The sequence below is a fragment of the Pseudophryne corroboree genome, chromosome 6 (genome assembly GCF_028390025.1).
Source record: "Pseudophryne corroboree isolate aPseCor3 chromosome 6, aPseCor3.hap2, whole genome shotgun sequence".
NCBI lineage: Eukaryota > Metazoa > Chordata > Amphibia > Anura > Myobatrachidae > Pseudophryne > Pseudophryne corroboree.
Genome location: NC_086449.1, coordinates 527,708,566 through 527,730,282, shown reverse-complemented (window position 1 = coordinate 527,730,282; position 21,717 = coordinate 527,708,566). Strand labels below are relative to the sequence as shown.

Genomic DNA, 21,717 nt, shown 5'->3' with positions numbered 1-21,717 from the left:
TTTTGACCTTGTCGGTATTTTGACTATCGGTCAATTGTCGGTATTTTGACTGTCGGTAAATCATACTGATCCCAACCAAAACATAGCCTTATTGGTTTAGCTAGGGATTGTGTAGGTAGAACTTAAACCAGCTTGTGCCTACACAATCCATCAATGACCTGGAGGTAAACAGATAAATAATACATTATGGGGGTAATTCAGAGTTGATCGCAGCAGCAAATTTGTTAGCAGTTGGGCAAAACCATGGGGGTCATTTCCGACCTGTTCGCACGCAGCGGTTTGTCGCTGCGGTGCAAACAGGTCCGGAATGCGCATGCGTGGCGGCCGCATTGCGCGTGCGTGACGTTGCCCGGAGACAGGGGTCGCCGGGTTATGTCGCGTCCTACGATGGAAGCGGTCGCAGAGCCGACCGCAAAGAAGATTGACAGAAAGAAGGCGTACCTGGGCGGATCCGGACCGTTAGAGACCGTTTTTTGGGAGTCGTAAGGAAAACGCAGGCGTGTCCAGGATAACGGAGGGCGGATGTCTGACGTCAAAGCCAGCTCCAGCATCGTAGAGATCGTCGCACAGGGTAAGTAGGTATAGGGCTGGTCTTGTTCTGCTTGAAAAATATTTAGCTTAGCAGGGCTGCTAAGCTAAAATACACTCCTCGATAGGCGTGTACTAGTTGATCGCAGCAGCAGCAGCAGCAAAAAGTTGCTGTCTGCGATCAACTCGGAATGACCACCCATGTGCACTGCAGGTGTGGCAAACATTTGCAGAGAGAGTTAGATTTGGCTGCGTTCTTTTGTTTCTGTGCAGGGTAAATACTGGCTGCTTTATTTTTACACTGCAATTTAGATTTCAGTTTGAACACACCCCACCCAAAATCTTAAAGTGGGTACTCAAGGAGCGATCGCTGCTTAAAATCGAAGCAATCTGACTAGGTTGCTTAGATTTTAAGCCTGATCGCTCCGTATGTACACCCTACAGCGATAGCGATGCGTAGCCCCGCGCATCGCTATCGCTGGTGCTATATTGGCCTGCCGTGCAGGCCAATCTAGCGGGTCGCATATGAATGTGAAATGAGCGCCCCCCCGCACGCTCAGCACACATCGCGCTGTGCTGAGCGGCGAGAGAGATGTGTGCTGAGCGGTTTGCTCAGCACACATCTCTCCCGCATCGGCCAGTGAGTACTGGCCTTAACTCTCTCTGCACATGTTATATCTGCCCCCCCTGCAGTGCACATGGTTTTGCCCAACTGCTAACAAATTTGCTGCTGCAATGAACTCTGAATTACCCCTTATATGTTTATTATTGATATATTATTAATGTTGGAATCTTTGTAAAAATGATGTTATGGTTGTAGTTTTTATATTGTTATGTTAAAATAGTTATATATATTTTTATATATTTTAGAACTTATGTGTGCTTTACTTTGTATTATTCAGACATTGCAAAAGTATATAGCAAAACAATGCATTTCTTCAGTGTAATTCAGATTTTTAATAGCAAAAGTTTCTACATACTCTACATATCAATTATCATAAAGAAAAAAGTATTAGTGCTTTTCCAATACAGATTTTAAATATATTTCCAATTTAGCAGTTTTCATCTTTGTTACAGTAAGAGGTTTTACCATTAAGCTGGTATGGTCCCTTTTTATGTTTATTTGATATTTTTTGCAAAATAAATGTGCAGCCATAATTGTAAATAATATGCTTACATTGTTATTGCTCTATAATTATGTTCTGCTAATAACAACAACAACAACAACAACAACAACAATAACAGTAGTAATAACAATAATACCATAATAAACATGTATGACACAAGTATTCAGTGCACATTTGCTCTTCCGATTTACAATACTAAGCCTTTGCCAAACAATTTTCTAGGAACTTTGCCAGAGGAAGAACAAGCTCTGTTCACATTTGTGTCATTATGCAAAAAATAGATGTAGAAAGTAAAAGCCCAAAAATATAATAAAAGACTTGAAACGTTTATGACTGTGTGAGTATTACAACACAACAATACTGGTATTTCTTCAATAAAGAGAATAAGAACAAAACCATGGTGACTGATTAGAAATTTTTTTTACACCTGCAGTACTCTAATACTTTTATTTTTGTGCTGTGTATCATTAGTTGTAAACAGTTGGGGGTACAGCTGTAAGTCCATGTAATGTACAAGTATGTTAAGTCTGGCGCTTATGTAATACCCTGCTATATGAGGTATTACGTGTGGCACGCTACAGAGTATGTACATTTGATTATACAAGCAGATATTTCCCAGCAGCCTTGGCAGCAGCTCTGGAGGTCAGGGGCAGGTCACATGACCAGGGACAGTTGGAGGGATGACAGTTGGTCAGGACACAGTCTGAGGTAGCTGTGAGAGTGGAGGGCATCTCTGGCAGTGGAAAATTCCAGTCAGAAAATGGAGGTGCCACTGAGAGCAGCTGTGTGTGAGAGCCACTCAGTAAAAGTCTAAAAAGAGCTACACAGACAGCAGGACTAGGTTAGTGAAAGCCGCATGTCGCACAGCCTGTCATGATTGTGCCTACACCAGTTTAAACCAGTAGGCATGGTCAAGCAATAGAGCGCTGCATAGGAACTCTCTCCCAGGTCCCTGTACTGAACTGGCCATATAGCACTCTCCTATGGCAAGCTATAGCTTCATCCCACGTAACAGAGGCAAAGAGTTTTTGAGCTGCATCATACTACTTCAGTATCCCCGATGACTGGAAAATGATAACCCTTCTACGGACAGCTAACACAGTGACTTGCCACATTTCTAGATATAGACCGTGGAACTAGTCAGGATAAGGTACCCATTGTGCACCAATGCTACATTGATCAGCTGAACTTTAAGGGTGATCTAGTTGGGTTATACACGGTACCGTGCAGGGCAAAGGTAACTGAAATTGTACTGATTGTGTAATAACGTGCAGTGTATACCGTCTAATGTCAAATGTTTATTTAGAGATACGATAGTGGAGTGAAAGTTACACCGTTTAACTAAAAGCATTTAAGTAATTATAGGATCAACGACTCCTGAGGTTCTTCGTTCCAGTGTAATAAAAAGTTCATTATTTCGCAGTGTGAAGTCGATTGTCCCAGACACCAGTTGGGAATTTAGTATTGTAGAAAGGGGTCGGACATACCGCCTGGATACCGTACCTACCTAGGCAGGTGTCACATTTGGCGTCAACGAACAGGATCGAACATGGAAGTGCAAGAAGGCAACCCCACCGCAGATGACAACAGGATTAGTATCCTTAATGACAAGATTGCAGAACTTACCCAAACTCTCACTGACGTAAGAAGAGAGTTAAGAGACCTGAGACAGAAATGGGCTGTAACCGGACACAAAAAGTGGCGTCCAGACCATGGAGTGCGAAATCAACCCAAATGGGATGTTCCCCGAAAGACTGGAAAAGGGGTGACTAAGCAATTTGACGGTCGGGGGAGGCCTACTTGTTGGCGATGCAGACAAAGTGGGCATATCAAAAGAAATTGTCAACAACCCCCAGGAAGAGTGAAGAGAGTAGGACCACCCTGTGAAGGACAATCCAGAGATGCAGGTCAAAACACAGTAGTACAGAACCAGGTTAGCGTGTCTGGCACATCATCTGATGAGGCTATTCAACAAGCCAGCGCAAGAAGAATTCCAGGCCAAGTTGTGTGGTTTAGTGTACCACGTGGCTATGGATTTATAAAGCGAACTGACACGAAAAAAAGAGTATACGTGCATTATACTGCCATTCAGAAGGCCAGACTGGAAGAGTGTTTCCGAAGCCTGGGAAGTGGAGAAATGGTTGAGTTTGAATTGGCAAATGGAAAGAAGGGCATCAAAGCCATTAATGTAACTGGTCCTGGTGGTGTCCAGGTGCAAGGCAACAAACATGCCACAGGTCGCAAACAGTACTGGTGCTGTCCGCATTGTAGAGATCCTCCACACAACTGTCAGCAGGATTACCAACACAACAGAAGTGGAGAAGAACAAGGGGAAGCTCAAAGTACTGAGAAAAGACAACAAGAACCTGTCATCCCAGAGAAAAGTCAATCACTGGGACGGACAGATGAAGAAGTTGTGGAAGAACAGAGTGAGAAAATGCAGCAGAGGCTACCAGATGCAGTCAGGCAACAACTTCCTACACAGCCAGTACATGAGATCAAACCAAGAGTGAAAGGTACCGATTCCAGCATGGCCTACCCCAATCAAGTAGATTCGACTGCTACTGACCAGGAAAAACTTACAGAGGGAGTGACTTGCATGTCCATGGCAGAGGGATTGGCACCCCTTAGACCCAATTGCCCAGATTCTGTTGTGCAAAATTCTGAATCTAATGTTCCAGCAGAATCACCTAGTGTAGCTAAAAAGAGTGAGAGGTATCTTCCAGAGTGGTATTACTCAGGCGAGTACACCACGATAACCTCTGAGGAGGTAAATTTGATGTTCCAGCAGGCTGTGAGGAGGTCAGGGAAGAAGAACAAAGGTGCTCTACGTATTCAGAATAGCTATTAGCCTGTGGTATAGAGTCATTTGTTATGTAATGTATGTACTTACCATTTATTCAAATGTTTAACTGTAACACAAACATTTTAATGTAGACTATTCTATATTGAACTTTGAATATTGCCTGTTGCGTGAGGACACGCAAAATTCTAGTGTGGAGATATGTAATACCCTGCTATATGAGGTATTACGTGTGGCACGCTACAGAGTATGTACATTTGATTATACAAGCAGATATTTCCCAGCAGCCTTGGCAGCAGCTCTGGAGGTCAGGGGCAGGTCACATGACCAGGGACAGTTGGAGGGATGACAGTTGGTCAGGACACAGTCTGAGGTAGCTGTGAGAGTGGAGGGCATCTCTGGCAGTGGAAAATTCCAGTCAGAAAATGGAGGTGCCACTGAGAGCAGCTGTGTGTGAGAGCCACTCAGTAAAAGTCTAAAAAGAGCTACACAGACAGCAGGACTAGGTTAGTGAAAGCCGCATGTCGCACAGCCTGTCATGATTGTGCCTACACCAGTTTAAACCAGTAGGCATGGTCAAGCAATAGAGCGCTGCATAGGAACTCTCTCCCAGGTCCCTGTACTGAACTGGCCATATAGCACTCTCCTATGGCAAGCTATAGCTTCATCCCACGTAACAGAGGCAAAGAGTTTTTGAGCTGCATCATACTACTTCAGTATCCCCGATGACTGGAAAATGATAACCCTTCTACGGACAGCTAACACAGTGACTTGCCACATTTCTAGATATAGACCGTGGAACTAGTCAGGATAAGGTACCCATTGTGCACCAATGCTACATTGATCAGCTGAACTTTAAGGGTGATCTAGTTGGGTTATACACGGTACCGTGCAGGGCAAAGGTAACTGAAATTGTACTGATTGTGTAATAACGTGCAGTGTATACCGTCTAATGTCAAATGTTTATTTAGAGATACGATAGTGGAGTGAAAGTTACACCGTTTAACTAAAAGCATTTAAGTAATTATAGGATCAACGACTCCTGAGGTTCTTCGTTCCAGTGTAATAAAAAGTTCATTATTTCGCAGTGTGAAGTCGATTGTCCCAGACACCAGTTGGGAATTTAGTATTGTAGAAAGGGGTCGGACATACCGCCTGGATACCGTACCTACCTAGGCAGGTGTCACACTTAGAGTGATGTTAGTAGTTTGGATGAAGCTTCTGACCCGCACAAAGCTGATCCACACCAAGACCTTCACTGCCTCAAGCTCTACAAAATATATTATATTAAAAAATACAGTATTCAAACACTATGTATTAAACACATATAGGGCCTAATTTAAGGCATTCACTTAATGCACAGCACAAAACTCTTTGAATTAGCACTAATATGCCTAGATAGGCAGTGGGCAACAAGAGGCTTATAGGTCTTCACCTATGGCCCCAGACAGTTGCTACCAATTTGACATATCATCTGCTTTGTTATAAAGCAGAAATAAAGACTGAATGGGAGTAGACAACTTCCACATCAGCAGACCTATTCTGCACAAGGTATTGAGGTAACACAGCATATCAGAGGAGGAGGAGTAACTACAGTCTAGTCTGCACTAATGCTCGATGTGTACCTGTATGAAATGGGATGTCATACTGGCACTTCACTTCAGGTTGGTCTGTCACTGGTCCTGTATACATGTGGCTGCAGTGTCTGTTTAAATGTGGCACTGATTGCAAGCTAGTTGCAGCTCACTCACTGGAGGCCAATCAGAGGTGGCCGGCGGTGTTTTCAATTTTTGAGCTAATTTAGTTGGAGGCAAATTAAAAATGCTGCCGTGGGCTCTGTGAGGAGAAGGAAACTGTGCTGTGAAGGGAGGTGCACTGTGAGGGGTGCTTTGAGGAGTGAGGTGTACTGTGAGAAGTACTGTGCAGTGAGGTGAGAAAGGTGCTGTGAGCGGTAAGGTGCACTGTGAGGGATGCTGTGCTTTGAGGTGTACTCTGCAGTGAGGTGAGAAATGTGCTATAAAAGGGGCTGTGCTGTAATGGGTGAGGGGTGCTGTGCTGTGATGAGTGAAGAGTGCTGTGCTGTAATGGGTGAAGGATGATGTGCTGTGAGGTGAAGGAAGCTGTGCTGCAATGGGTGAGGAATGCTGTGCTTTGTGGGGTGCTGTGCTATGATGGAAGCTCTGAGGGGAGAGGGGTGCTGTGCTGTAATGAGTGATGGGTGCTGTGAGGAAAGCTTAGAGGGGTGCTATTTTAAAGTGGTGGTATGGAAATGTCAGGGTGGCTCAGGCTTTGGCCTATCTAACTAACCCCCCCTGATCTTTTCATACCCCCACTTAAAAAAAATTCACTTTGACCAATGGTCTGCATGGCTTTCTGTTCCTCCTTCCTCTGCAGGCTTCAACTAAAGTAAAAGTGGAGGGGGTGTGAGAGGCATAAAGGTACAGCATCTGTGACAGGCATTTAGAGGAGGTGTAATGGGCATGTTGGGGACATAAGAGTAGTATGTGAGAAGGTCTGAGAGGCATATGGGTTCATCAAGGAGGTCTGGCCTGTTGAAGATGTGAGTTTTGGAGTATGTGTAGGATGAAATACATGAAATAATTAGCACCATCTGTGTATCTTTTAAAATGTTTCAGTCAGTAATAAATACAGCTATGCGCCCACTAGTAGATCTGGAAAATATGCACTGTTAGGAGTTCTCGAAGACTGGAGTTGGAAAAACCTGCTTTAGAGCATTAGATGTTGAGATTAAACTTTTCAGATGAATAACCTTAGTTACCTGCACAAGCACAATGTCGCTGACCTGTCCTCTCCTCCATCCCACCTCCTCTTTTCTGGCCTGCATCTTCTACTCCATCCTGCCTGCATCTGACTGCAGAGCTATATTCCAAGATGGGATTAGCAGCACTGCCAATGATCCTGAGGGATCGGCATGCTGTAGCTGCCAGAATGAGACATAAGGCAAGATGTAATAGCGGTTGAGTTTGCCAGAGGTGCGGGATGCCGACTGAACTCTGATGTTTTTTTTAAAGGGGCAATCATTTACAAGATAAAACCATGCCTAGTAAATGATTGCCCATTTTTAAAAAATTTGATTCCGCATTTCAAGCAATCTTGCCCACTATTACAGTCTTCCATATGGGGCTTTTCAGTACGGATTTCAGATTCTGCTAAAAATCAGAATCTGCAATCCTTTCTTTTGTATGTTGGGGGCCGCCCATTGCAGGGCAAGGCCACCCAGCATGCAGAATGGCCTGCCCAGCTGTTGTGACCGCTAGGCTGTGTATGCAGGCGGTCAGCCACGCAGCCGCTATGAAAATGCTGCAGACCAACCCCCGTTTTCCCGGCGCCGCCCTCACAACCCTCCATCACTGCCCCCCCCCACCCGCCCCATGAACGCTTCTGCTTGTCAATCAGGCAGAGGCATTCGCAGCCAATATGATCAGATCACATTGGTTGGTCGCGCGCAGGGAATGGGGTTATTGTGGTCGCATCGCTTAGCAATGTTACCTGAATAACCTCCATAGTGCTGGATTCAATTAGCCTCAAAGCTTCAATTAGCCTTAAAGCAATGCTCAGGTCTATTTAATTGCAGCCCACGATATACCCGCAGGTTGTACTTATGCAGATTTCTGTTCACCCCGTCATGAGACATAAATCCATGGTATGTAGGGCTTTCTGCCCTTATCACAGCTGCCATTATAGGGCTTTCTGCCCTTATCACAGCTGCCGTTAATGTGTTAACCCATAGTTCCGGGCACTTCCCTCAGAATCTTTGGGTTAATGTGTGTTAACCGCGGATTTACTGCACAAAGAAGGATTGAGCCTAAATCAGGGCTGGCCAAACCGGTCCTCGAGATCTACCAACAGTTCATGTTTTCCAGACCTCCTGGAGATCTGTAGAATTGTCAGTTAGGAATGAATGCAGCACATCTTAATTAGTAATGACAACACCTGTGCTCCAGCTAGGTGGTCTGGAAAATGTGAACTGTTGGTAGATCTTGAGGACTGGTTTGGCCAGCCCTGGCCTAAATGGATCCAGCCTATAGTGATGTCACAACCCCACCTTTGAATCAGTCTCATCCCCTGGCACATAGAAAATTGCAGCCACTCGGTCCAGGTCTAGATGAAACATGCCTCCCTGCATGCTTTCCCTGACTACATTTCCCAGGATCCCTATGGCTGCGACTTGTCAAGTGGTGGTTATGGAGATGGAGGAGAGAAGGTAACAGACCTTGATTTGTATATATATATATATATATATATATATATATGTATACCTTGCTCTGCACGGACTGTGTGACAGAGTGGCTTGGCCGAGGTGTGCCTGTACTAGTCTCAGGAGGAATCTGCACCCAGAAGAAGAGGAGAATGTACAGCTTGGTCCATGCATCTGATACCTGGGGGCAAGGCCTGGAGTAAGACACCATCGAAATTCTCATTATTCTGCATTGCTGTTTTTATTGGTAATGTCTCTGCTGGGCTTTCCTTCCAGAAAGTTCTGTCACTTGCTGGTGACTAGAGGAGGTGTTCCTTTATCCAAGTTCCTACATTATGTACTAGTGACTCCAGTTCCTGCATTATGTACCAGTGACTAGAGGAGGAATTCCATCACATCAGGTTCAAGTATTATGTGATAGTGACTAGAGGAGGAGATGTAAGTGCGGTGAGTTTGGTGCAAGAAACTGCAAGATGGGGGCACGTGCGGGCTTTGGTGGCCTATAAAGGGGCCTGTTGAGCAGATGTCATATAAAAAGACATGGGGAGGGTCCTGATGGCATATAATTGTGGCATGTTGAGAATATGGTAAATAAAGGGGTATGTGGAGGAGCTTGATGGCATATAAAGGGCCATATGTGACTTTGATACTATATGACATTCATGAAGGGGCTCTGACAAATAACTTGGTTGTAATCTTACTGTGGATTTTGCCAAGCCCTCTGACCACACACCCTGTCTGGGAACCTAAAATTAAAAAGGTGGTAACCCTATTCCTAATAGTAATACATACTGTAATATGTTGGTACTATATAAGTAAATGTTAATAATTATGCTAAGTACATAATTAGATATTTAGCAAAAGTTTGTACTTCTTTGTTGTCTTTTCACTCATTTGCTATCCTTACCGTTTGCTGTATTTTTTTTATAGTAAATCCTGACTGTGTTATTTGTTTTTGAGTTTGGTGTAACTAATATAATAGTAGTTTCTGCTCTTTTTGTGCTTGCAGGAGACTTTGGAAGGAGGAAGGAAGAAGAGGGTGTACTGGCACTGTTAGGTAGAGGGCTGCCAGCGAGAGTGTAGAGGAGGAAGAAAGGAAAGTAAGAAAGCAAGTGCTATGTGAAGTACTGTTATGAACGCCCTGAGTGCGGTGAAAAAGTAGTTACAGAAGGGTCTATTCATTAAGAAGTGAAACAAATGGATAAGTGGACCAGTGGAGAGGTTGTCTATGGCAACCAATCAGCACTGAAGTAACATCTGTCAAGTGCATTCTACACAATTATACATAGCTGTTGATTGGTTGCCATGGGCAACTTTTCCAGTGGCTCACTTCTCCACTCTTTTCACTGCTTTATGAATAGATCCCAGAGTATGGTGAAATATATGAAGATATTTATTGAAGAAAGATACAGTAACAAGGTAATGCAGGAACACTAGGCAATGCAGATAAACTTTGCAATGTAGATAAACTTGGCAAGGCAGATATACATGGCAATGCATGTATACTTGGCAAGACAGATATACTTGGCAAGGCATATATACTTGACAATGCAGATAAACTTGCCATGGCATACAGTATATACTTGACAAGGCAGATATACATGACAAGGCAGATATACTTGGCAAGACAGATCAAAGGAGCCCACAGAACACAGGTACAGCACATAGTACAAGTATTGTAACAGTGCAGGAAACATTGATGACCCCGCACTGAATGTTTGAATCAGGCAGAATAAATAGGCAGGTGTCAGGTGTAGTCCATGCTAATAATGAATGAGCAATCAGTCACATAACAGCTGGCCACAGAGCAGAGTCAAAATAGCAGCACCTCTGGAAAGATCCAGTACTGCAGCTCACATAACATGAAGCTTTGTGACACCTGGTGGCGGGGATTCATACAGCTAGGAAACACAGCAAAACAGAACAGAGTTCTAACAGGTACAAGAGGATAGAGGAGACATAGGTGAAGATAAAGGTCTTCATCTATGTGAAGGTCCAAAGCAAATCCTGTCCGCGATATTAGTTTCCCCATGATGAAAATTGTGTCCTCATTAATTATATAGTAACCTGTAATAAACAGATATTGAGGAAGCAGGCAGCTAAGACACTACTGAGCCACAAATGCCAGTTGAGGAATAACGTTTGCAATACTGTCATTTAAATAGGTTCATTATAGCATAGTAATGTCTCAAGGAGAAAGCATCCGAAAAGGAGAATAGTGTGTATTCCTAGCAATCTATGCCATACTGACTTGCCAAGTCATTTACTCTTAAACTGAGTGCACACCTATACAGGGGTGTATCTAGAGAGGAGGGGACCCGTGTGCAGTCTCCGAGTGTGGGCCCCCTCCTCTCCCGTCCCATAGCTGGCAGCAACGCTACTAGCGCTCTGTCTGAGCGCTACAGACTCTGGCACAGTGCCAGAGTCTACAGCGCATGCACAAGTCTCCCAAAAAAATGGCGCGGTGGACATTTTTCCGGAGACCTGCGCATGCGTTGTAGACTCTGGCACTGTGCCAGAGTCTCTAGTGCTCAGACGGAGCGCTTACAGCCCTGCTGCGGCTGCTGGCTACGGAACTCGGGAGAGTAGGGGACCCACCCCCCGGACACTAGAAAGGTAAGTATATAGAAGAAATGGGTGGAGTGTGTGTGGTGTGGGCCCCCTCTGGACCCAGGGGCCTGTGTGCATTGCACACACTGCACCCATTATAGATAAGCCACTGCACCTGTACAATCTCACTATCCATGCAATGTTATGTTCAACTTCACTCCGTTTTGAAGTCCCAACCAAAGTGCTGATAACTTGCTAAATTCTGCCACAATTTGTCTAAAATAGAGGATGAAAAGATACAAAGGCAGCAACAGCATAGGGATAAAAGTTGGTCAGAATGGTTGGCAGTGTTTACACACCAATTTTGGTCCAATAAAGCAACACAGAAACGGATGAATACTAAGTAGCAAATAAGATGCAATCCTTTGACTCAACCAGTTTTCAACTGATAAAACATAATGAAAAACAATCTTGCAACATCACATGATAGTTCAAAATTGAAAGAATGGCATGATGGTCGTATAGGTGTTTACCCAGCTTTACAAATAGGTGTAATGATACACAAATGAGCACATTACACCCAGGGCTGCCAAGAGAAATCCTGAGCCTTGGTACAACAACTTCCTGGGCCCCCACGCCCCCCTGGAGGGGGTGTGACCACAGCATGCTGGGGCATGGCCACACTGCTTTAGGGGAGTGTCTAGCACGAGAAGCACCCACTCACAGGAGCATGGCATGCCTCCCAGCCAGGGCAATAGAGAGCCTGGCTGGGTCCAGGTCCTCTTCAGGGGGCATGGCCTAATCACAGGAGGCATGGCCATGCACTCTTAGAACAAAATACAGAATAAATTGTATTTTAAGCACTTCCCTGGCCACACTGCAACGTGTGCTGGGCTGAAAAGAAGAGCTGCAGCTGCTGCTGCCAGGTAAGAGGGGGAGGCGGGGACCTGGGCCCCCACTGGGCTCCTCCATCAGACCTGGGAACAGGTAATTTGTACCCTCTCCCCCCTCTCTTGGCACCACTGATTACACCCTTATACTGTATTTAGTTGCATGGCTGTGACATGATGCATACTTTGTGACTTTTTAATGCTGTGTGCATGCACAATAAATTAACAGTATGCTGTAACCATGCAGAATTCCTTTTGTTTTGAAAGGGATCTCCACATGTAACCCTACTTACTTTTCATCTGACTTGGTTGTGACAGCTTTTATTCCGTTTCTTCTGTTTCCAGGGTCAATCAGTGCCTCCACCCAAGCTACTGTATTATAATGATATACAATCCACCAGGGGCTAGCTTAGGAAAAACTATGCCAATTATTAACAGAGAAAAATACCAAGTAAAATACTTATCAATATAATATAAATAATGTGGCTCTTAGGTACAATGTATACTGTAAGAAATAATTAAAAAAAAAATAATTTTTCAGGAACAAACTTCGGATATATCACAGATGGTCAAAACAAATCTTTAAAATAATGAGTTATTAAAATAATCACATAACTTAATTTTCACACATACAAACCAGAAAAATTGTATGATTTATAGTCAATACAAAATACCATTATCAGGTACACAAACAGAAGCTCCGAATTGGCAACTGTAGTTATAACTGGATAGAAAAATTACAATAACCTATTATTGGTTATAAAAATATTGAAAGGATCCTATCCTCTTATTTTAAAGTACATTCACTACCTACTGTAGCTAATTAGCCCTTTCTTTCTATGCGTTAGTATAGCTATACAGTTGATATAATGGTTATGGGTACTCCAGTTTCCTCCCACAATCCAAAAATATACTAGTAGGTAATTGTATATTCATAAATAAATAGGACCTAATAATGCCTCAATACATGAGAACATCCTTCAATATTAATTATACTATTTTATAATAGTCCTTTAATTGGACAAATAGCATTGTTAGTGAAAATCAGGTTATTATAGTTGCAAACCTGGGCTTGTAAATTAGCTCAAATAATTGCAGTATTGAGGAGTTATTGTCTGAAGAACAATCAGTTACAATTAAGGAGTTGAATGAGCTTTCTGTTATTGGAAATTCTTAAAGTTGTGGCTCTGATGCAATCTCTGCCTCAGTTTTAAGTTGCTCTTATTGTCCTGTAATACTGGGACAAGACAGTACACGAATGGTGGATAAACTGTTTTCTTACTTGTCCTCATAATGTGATTTGATTAAATACTAGCCACCCTGCGCTGAAGGATGCTAACTATAGTATTACTGTAATATAAATGAACAGCTGAATTTCACCTACTTAGATGTATTCAAGATATCAATTAACAGTAGGAAAAGTCCTTTCACTATTAAACTGTACTGTTAAAGCAAGCCAATTTTTTTAAATAGTAAAAAGTACAGTCAGGGTGAGGAATAGTTAAGTCAGTGAACGGTTCATTGACTTTAAAAATAAGAATTTACTTACCGATAATTCTATTTCTCGGAGTCCGTAGTGGATGCTGGGGTTCCTGAAAGGACCATGGGGAATAGCGGCTCCGCAGGAGACAGGGCACAAAAAGTAAAGCTTTAGGATCAGGTGGTGTGCACTGGCTCCTCCCCCTATGACCCTCCTCCAAGCCAGTTAGGTACTGTGCCCGGACGAGCGTACACAATAAGGGAGGAATTTTGAATCCCGGGTAAGACTCATACCAGCCACACCAATCACACCGTACAACTTGTGATCTAAACCCAGTTAACAGTATGATAACAGCGGAGCCTCTGAAAAGATGGCTCACAACAATAATAACCCGATTTTTGTAACTATGTACAAGTATTGCAGATAATCCGCACTTGGGATGGGCGCCCAGCATCCACTACGGACTCCGAGAAATAGAATTATCGGTAAGTAAATTCTTATTTTCTCTATCGTCCTAGTGGATGCTGGGGTTCCTGAAAGGACCATGGGGATTATACCAAAGCTCCCAAACGGGCGGGAGAGTGCGGATGACTCTGCAGCACCGAATGAGAGAACTCCAGGTCCTCTTTTGCCAGGATATCAAATTTGTAGAATTTTACAAACGTGTTCTCCCCTGACCACGTAGCTGCTCGGCAGAGTTGTAATGCCGAGACCTCTCGGGCAGCCGCCCAAGATGAGCCCACCTTCCTTGTGGAATGGGCCTTAACCGATTTAGACTGTGGCAGGCCTGCCTCAGAATGTGCAAGTTGAATTGTGTTACAAATCCAACGAGCAATCGACTGCTTAGAAGCAGGCGCACCCAACTTGTTGGGTGCATACAGTATAAACAGCGAGTCAGATTTTCTGACTCCAGCTGTCCTGGAATATATTTTCAGGGCCCTGACAACTTCTAGCAACTTGGAGTCCTCCAAGTCCCTAGTAGGTGCAAGGCACCACAATAAGCTGGTTCAGGTGAAACACTGACACCACCTTAGGGAGAGAACTGGGGACGAGTCCGCAGCTCTGCCCTGTCCGAATGGACAAACAGATATGGGCTTTTTTGAGAAAAAACCACCAATTTGACACTCGCCTGGTCCAGGCCAGGGCCAAGAGCATGATCACTTTTTATGTGAGATGCTGCAAATCCACATATTTGACTGGTTTTAAACCAATGTGATTTGAGAAATCCCAGAACTACGTTGAGATCCCACAGTGCCACTGGAGGCACAAAAAAGGGGTTTGTATATGCAATACTCCCTTGACAAACTTCTGGACTTCAGGAACTGAAGCCAATTCTTTCTGGAAGAAAATTTACAGGGCCGAATTTGAACCTTAATGGACCCCAATTTGAGGCCCATAGACACTCCTGTTTGCAGGAAATGCAGGAAACGACCGAGTTGAAATTTCTTTGTGGGGCCTTCCTGGCCTCACACCACGCAACAAATTTTCGCCACACGTGGTGATAATGTTGTGCGGTCACCTCCTTTCTGGCTTTGACCAGGATAGGAATGACCTCTTCCGGAATGCCTTTTTTCCCTTAGGATCCGGCTTTCCATCGCCATGCCGACAAACGCAGCTGCGGTAAGTCTTGGAACAGACATGGTACTTGCTGAAGCAAGTCCCTTCTTAGCGGCAGAGGCCATAAGACCTCTGTAAGCATCTCTTGAAGTTCCGGGTACCAAGTCCTTCTTGGCCAATCCGGAGCCATGAGTATAGTTCTTACTCCTCTACGTCTTATAATTCTCAGCACCTTAGGTATGAGAAGCAGAGGAGGGAACACATACACCGACTGGTACACCCACGGTGTTACCAGAACGTCCACATCTATTGCCTGAGGTTCCCTTGACCTGGCGCAATACCTGTCCCGTTTTTTGTTCAGACGGGACGCCATCATGTCCACCTTTGGTATTTCCCAACGGTTTACAATCATGTGGAAAAAAACTTCTCAATGAAGTTTCCACTCTCCCGGGTGGAGGTCGTGCTGAGGAAGTCTGCTTCCCAGTTTCCATTCCCGGGATGCAAAACTGCTGACAGTGTTATCACATGATTTTCCGCCCAGCGAAAAGTCCTTGCAGTTTCTGCCATTGCCCTCCTGCTTCTTGTGTCGCCCTGTCTGTTTACGTGGGCGACTGCCGTGATGTTTTTCCCACTGGATCAATACCGGCTGACCTTGAAGCAGAGGTCTTGCTAAGCTTAGAGCATTATAAATTTACCCTTAGCTCCAGTATATTTATGTGGAGAAAAGTCTCCATACTTGATCACACTTCCCTGGAAATTTTTCCCTTGTGTGACTGCTCCCCAGCCTCTCAGGCTGGGCTCCGTGGTTACCAGCATCCAATCCTGAATGCCGAATCTGCGGCCCTCTAGAAGATGAGCACTCTGTAACCACCACAGGAGAGACACCCTTGTCCTTGGATATTGGGTTATCCGCTGATGCATCTGAAGATGCGATCCGGACCATTTGTCCAGCAGATCCCACTGAAAAGTTCTTACGTGAAATCTGCCGAATGGAATTGCTTCGTAGGAAGCCACCATTTTTACCAGGACCCTTGTGCAATGATGCACTGTTTTTAGGAGGTTCCTGACTTGCTCGGATAACTCCCTGGCTTTCTCTTCCGGGAGAAACACCTTTTTCTGGACTGTGTCCAGAATCATCCCTAGGCACAGCAGACGTGTCGTCGGGATCAGCTGCGATTTTGGAATATTTAGAATCCACCCGTGCTGATTGTAGCAGTATCCGAGATAGTGCTACTCCGACCTCCAACTGTTCCCTGGACTATGCCCCTATCAGGAGATCGTCCAAGTAAGGGATAATTAAGACGCCTTTTCTTCGAAGAAGAATCATCAATTCGGCCATTACCTTGGTAAAGACCCCGGGGTGCCGTGGACAATCCAAACGGCAGCGTCTGAAACTGATAGTGACAGTTCTGCACCACGAACCTGAGGTACCCTTAGTGAGAAGGGCAAATTTGGGACATAGAGGTAAGCATCCCTGATGTCCCGGGACACTATATAGTCCCCTTCTTCCTGGTTCGTTATCACTGCTCTGAGTGACTTCATCTTAATTTGAACCTTTGTAAGTGTTCAAAAAAAATTTTTTTAGAATAAGTCTCACCTAGCCTTCTGGCTTCAGTACCACAATATAGTGTGGAATAATACCCCTTTTCTGTAGTAGGAGGGGTAATTTAATTGTCACCTGCTGGGAACACAGCTTGTGAATTTTTTCCCATACTACCTCCTTGTCGGAGGGAGACTCGGTAAAGCAGACTTCAGGAGCCTGCGAAGGGGAAACGTCTCGACATTCCCATCTGTACCCCCGGGATACTACTTGTAGGATCCAGGGGTCCTGTACGGTCTCAGCGCCATGCTGAGAACTTGTCAGACGCGGTGGAACGCTTCTGTTCCTGGGAATAGGCTGCCTGTTGCAGTCTTCTTCCTTTTCCTCTATCCCTGGGCAGATATGATCTTATAGGGACGAGAGGACTGAGGCTGAAAAGACGGTGTCTTTTTCTGCAGAGATGTGACTTAGGGTAAAAAACGGTGGATTTTCCAGCAGTTGCCGTGACCACCAGGTCCGATGGACCGACCCCAAACAAGTCCTCTTCCTTTATACGGCCATACTGTGCCGTTTGGAATCTGCATCACCTGACCACTGTCGTGTCCATAACATCTTCTGGCAGTTATGGACATCGCGTTTATTCATGATGCCAGAGTGCAAATATCCCTCTGTGCATCTCGCATATATAGAAATGCTCTATAGTCAATAAAATACTGTCCCTGTCAAGGGTATCAATATTTTTAGTGAGGGAATCCGACCAAGCCACCCTAGCTCTGCACATCCAGGCTGAGGCGATCGCTGGCCGCAGTATAACACCAGTATGTGTGTATATACTTTTTATTATATTTTCCAGCCTTGTCAGCTGGTCCTTGAGGACGGCCCTATCTATAGACGGTACCGCCACTTGTTTTGATAAGCGTGTGAGCGCCTTATCCACCTTAAGGGGTGTTTCCCAACGCGCCCTAACTTCTGGCGGGAAAGGGTATACCGCCCATAATTTTCTATCGGGGGGAACCCACGCATCATCACACACTTTATTTAATTTATCTGATTCAGGAAAAACTATGGTAGTTTTTTCACATCCCACATAATACCCTCTTTTGTGGTACTTGTAGTATCAGAAATACGTAACACCTCCTTCATTGCCTTTAACGTGTGGCCCTAATAAGGAATACGTTTGTTTATTCACCGTCGACACTGGATTCAGTGTCCCTGTCTGTGTCTGTGTCGACCGACTAAAGTAAACGGGCGTTTTAAAACCCTTGACGGTGTTTTTGAGACGTCTGGACCGTACTAATTGTTTGTCGGCCGTCTCATGTCGTCAACCGACCTTGCAGCGTGTTGACATTATCACGTAATTTCCTAAATAAGCCATCCATTCCGGTGTCGACTCCCTAGAGAGTGACATCACCATTACAGGCAATTGCTCCGCCTCCTCACCAACATCGTCCTCCTACCTGTCGACACACACGTACCGACACACAGCACACACACAGGGAATGCTCTGATAGAGGACAGGACCCACTAGCCCTTTGGAGAGACAGAGGGAGAGTTTGCCAGCACACACCAAAAACGCTATAATTATATAGGGACAACCTTATATAAGTGTTTTCCCTTATAGCATCTTAATATATATATAAGCATATCGCCAAATTAGTGCCCCCCCTCTCTGTTTTAACCCTGTTTCTGTAGTGCAGTGCAGGGGAGAGCCTGGGAGCCTTCCCTCCAGCCTTTCTGTGAGGGAAAATGGCGCTGTGTGCTGAGGAGATAGGCCCCGCCCCTTTTTCGGCGGCCTCGTCTCCCGCTCTTAACGGATTCTGGCAGGGGTTAAATATCTCCATATAGCCTCCGGAGGCTATATGTGAGGTATTTTTAGCCAAAATAGGTATTCATTTGCCTCCCAGGGCGCCCCCCTCCCAGCGCCCTGCACCCTCAGTGACTGCCGTGTGAAGTGTGCTGAGAGGAAAATGGCGCACAGCTGCAGTGCTGTGCGCTACCTTTAGAAGACTGAGGAGTCTTCTGCCGCCGATTCTGGACCTCTTCTTACTTCAGCATCTGCAAGGGGGCCGGCGGCAAGGCTCCGGTGACCATCCAGGCTGTACCTGTGATCGTCCCTCTGGAGCTGATGTCCAGTAGCCAAGAAGCCAATCCATCCTGCACGCAGGTGAGTTCACTTCTTCTCCCCTAAGTCCCTCGTTGCAGTGATCCTGTTGCCAGCAGGACTCACTGTAAAATAAAAAACCTAAGCTAAACTTTCCTAAGCAGCTCTTTAGGAGAGCCACCTAGATTGCACCCTTCTCGGCCGGGCACAAAATCTAACTGGCTTGGAGGAGGGTCATAGGGGGAGGAGCCAGTGCGCACCACCTGATCCTAAAGCTTTACTTTTTGTGCCCTGTCTCCTGCGGAGCCGCTATTCCCCATGGTCCTTTCAGGAACCCCAGCATCCACTAGGACGATAGAGAAAATATGTGGTCAACAGTGGCAGATTAAGTGCCTCCCTGAATAACGTCTTCTGTACTGTCTACTGCAGTAGGAGGTTAAGGCCCCCACACACGGTACACTGTGTACAGACGATATTGCCGCTATGCCGCCTCCACCGGCATAGCGCTGCATGGGATCTTCAGACATATCCTCTGATCTTTTGAACATGCAGAAAGATGAGGTGAAGTGACAAACAAATCCACGGGATGCATACACACGGAACGTTATAGCTGTTTTCTCTTTCCAATGCATTGGGTCGTCAGCTATATCGCTCCATGTGTGGGGTCCTTTACCTTAAGGGCCCCATACACTAGAGCAATAGTGCCCGATATATATCGGATGAAATCAGGCATTTTGGAGGTGTTTCCTATCCGATGCGCGTTCCCGTGAGCATCGGATCGGATCCTCCAGATTGAATGTGCTGCACATTCAATCAAGTCCGACCTGGGGGCATGGCTGGGATCGCCTAGGATCGCCCAAGATACATTGTATGCAAAAGGACAGCATCCGATGTATCTTGGGCGATCCTGCCCTCCGGGAGACTGCCGAGGTGATCGCCTGCAATCGCCTGCGACATGTGGTCGCATAAGTGTATGGGGCCCTTTACACATTGCACACCATCCTCCAGCACTCCCCCTGATGATCAGGCCCTGACTGATTCACAGGAGCTAGACAGGGAGCTTCCGGTCTTCAGCCGACCCTCCTCTGGAATACGCTCCCCTGAAAAAGCTGCACAAGTCTGATCGGGTTGTCACCTGTAGGGTCTCCACTTAAGCCTGCTGTTATTGTCAGTATGCAATGCAGTTCTGAAGATGCCTAAACCTGAGTTAACCAATGTAACCAATGCGGGGTAGCCCTATATCCTTTCCAACACATATTTTACCATATTAAATTAATCCATTTATGGATTAAATATAGTGATCATTTCCTATATAATAAAAGGCTAACGCTGCTCCTCACCTATACAGAGGAATTCAAGTGTTTTGGGCCCTGTCACCATTACAACCTCCAAGATCCTGGCATCGTTCTTCTGAATGCTAGGATCCCAGGTGCCGGCATATCATACTAATTCCACTGTTCGTAGTGCCAGGAATGCTAGTTGCTGGTTGTTCAGTAGTGCCAGGAATCGCTTGCGTGCATAGGGCATGCTGGCGACCTTCAGTACCTATTTATTGTGCTTGCCACATGTTGAAATCAGTTTACTAATGTAGTTTTATGAATTTATTATTTCATATGATGTGTAAAGATATCATTGTAGTTTTATGAGGGAATGACAGGTTTGCTTTTCTGCTAACATGAGTGAAATTATTTGTCAGTATGTCAACCAGCACTAATGATTTATCACCTATTATACATTGTGTTGTTAGTATACCTGGTAGCAACTCAGTCCAGATTAAAAGGATTATTTAGAAACACCAAACCATTATTCAGTCAAACACAAAATACCGGAAACAATTTAATGAACACTCTTCTCCAGCCACTGAGGTTGTAACCCAGTACACAGACTCATTAAATTTGATATTATGAAACCTAACACAAATCTTTCTTTCTCCAACCATGGAGTCGTCCATGCCAAGGTTGCCACGATTGTTATGTAATAATAAAAGGTGTTAATGTTATGCACACTTTGATAGCCACTAGATGTGATTAAATCTAGTTGATTTTACTTGTTACAAAGCTATGTGATGACCCATTTTACATTATTCAAACTCAAGGCAGTTATGTTCATTGAGCATTTCTTTATGTTAACAGTCGTAATAGCGTGAACAGTAATTATATGTCACTGTTCTTAGATATATCAGCATATAAAGGCAATGGCAGTGAAAAACAAAGTACAAATATCTATCTGTCAATACCCAGTTTCGTTTTATAACTGTGTTCCCAATTGTAAATTACAACAAAATATGCTGGCGCTATACAAATAAATGTTAACAAATAACAGGTAATAATCTTGAACTTTGTCCTTTTTTTTACAGAGATGAACACATTTTATGGCACACATGCAGAGTTGGCACATTTGCCCGTGGACATAAGCAGAGAAAAACTCTCATAAAAAAGTGCATCCACCTGCTCATCAGTAGTGTTTTCTATTGATACAGAGGCTTTTTTTTTTTATTGTTAGACAGAGGGAGGTAATGAAATAAAGTGATGTTGAGAGTTATTTTTTATGTAGGGAAAAGTATGTTGAAATGGGCTTTTACGGTCATCCTGAAGGAGTTAAATAATTTTTTGAGGTGGAGTTTTTAAGCATGATGGTATGATATTATTTGGCAATATAAAACTGCTCTGTATGATATGGTGGTCACAAAAATGCTTTCAGTATTGTCTGGTGGTCTCAAAAATTGCATGTTTTGTTTGGCAGTCAAAAATGCTCATAGTATTGTATGGCAGTCACAAACATGCTCTGATTATTGTATGTCAGTCACAAAAATGCTCTGATTATTGTAGTGCAGTCACAAAAATGAGCTGAAGAAGATGTTCAGCATACACACAGAGAAAGTCTGTTTCAGGTGGTGTGCGACAGGTATTATAGCTTAAAAAG

General features: G+C 44.5%; 1 protein-coding gene across 1 annotated transcript; it reads left to right on the top strand.

The window, feature by feature from the left end:
- The first annotated feature begins 2,199 nt into the window (after positions 1–2,199).
- On the top strand, positions 2,200–21,469 carry LOC134932802 (Y-box-binding protein 1-like). Its single transcript, XM_063927558.1, has 3 exons — positions 2,200–4,964; positions 9,687–9,777; positions 21,152–21,469. The coding sequence occupies exon 1, from the start codon at positions 3,205–3,207 to the stop codon at positions 4,504–4,506; it is 1,302 nt and encodes a 433-aa protein (XP_063783628.1). The 5' UTR covers positions 2,200–3,204; the 3' UTR covers positions 4,507–4,964; positions 9,687–9,777; positions 21,152–21,469.
- The last annotated feature ends 248 nt before the right edge of the window (positions 21,470–21,717 follow it).

What these genes read in the sequence shown, in the direction of transcription:
- LOC134932802 (XM_063927558.1), top strand. Translation starts at nt 3,205, where the DNA reads ATGGAAGTGCAAGAAGGCAACCCCACCGCAGATGACAACAGGATTAGT.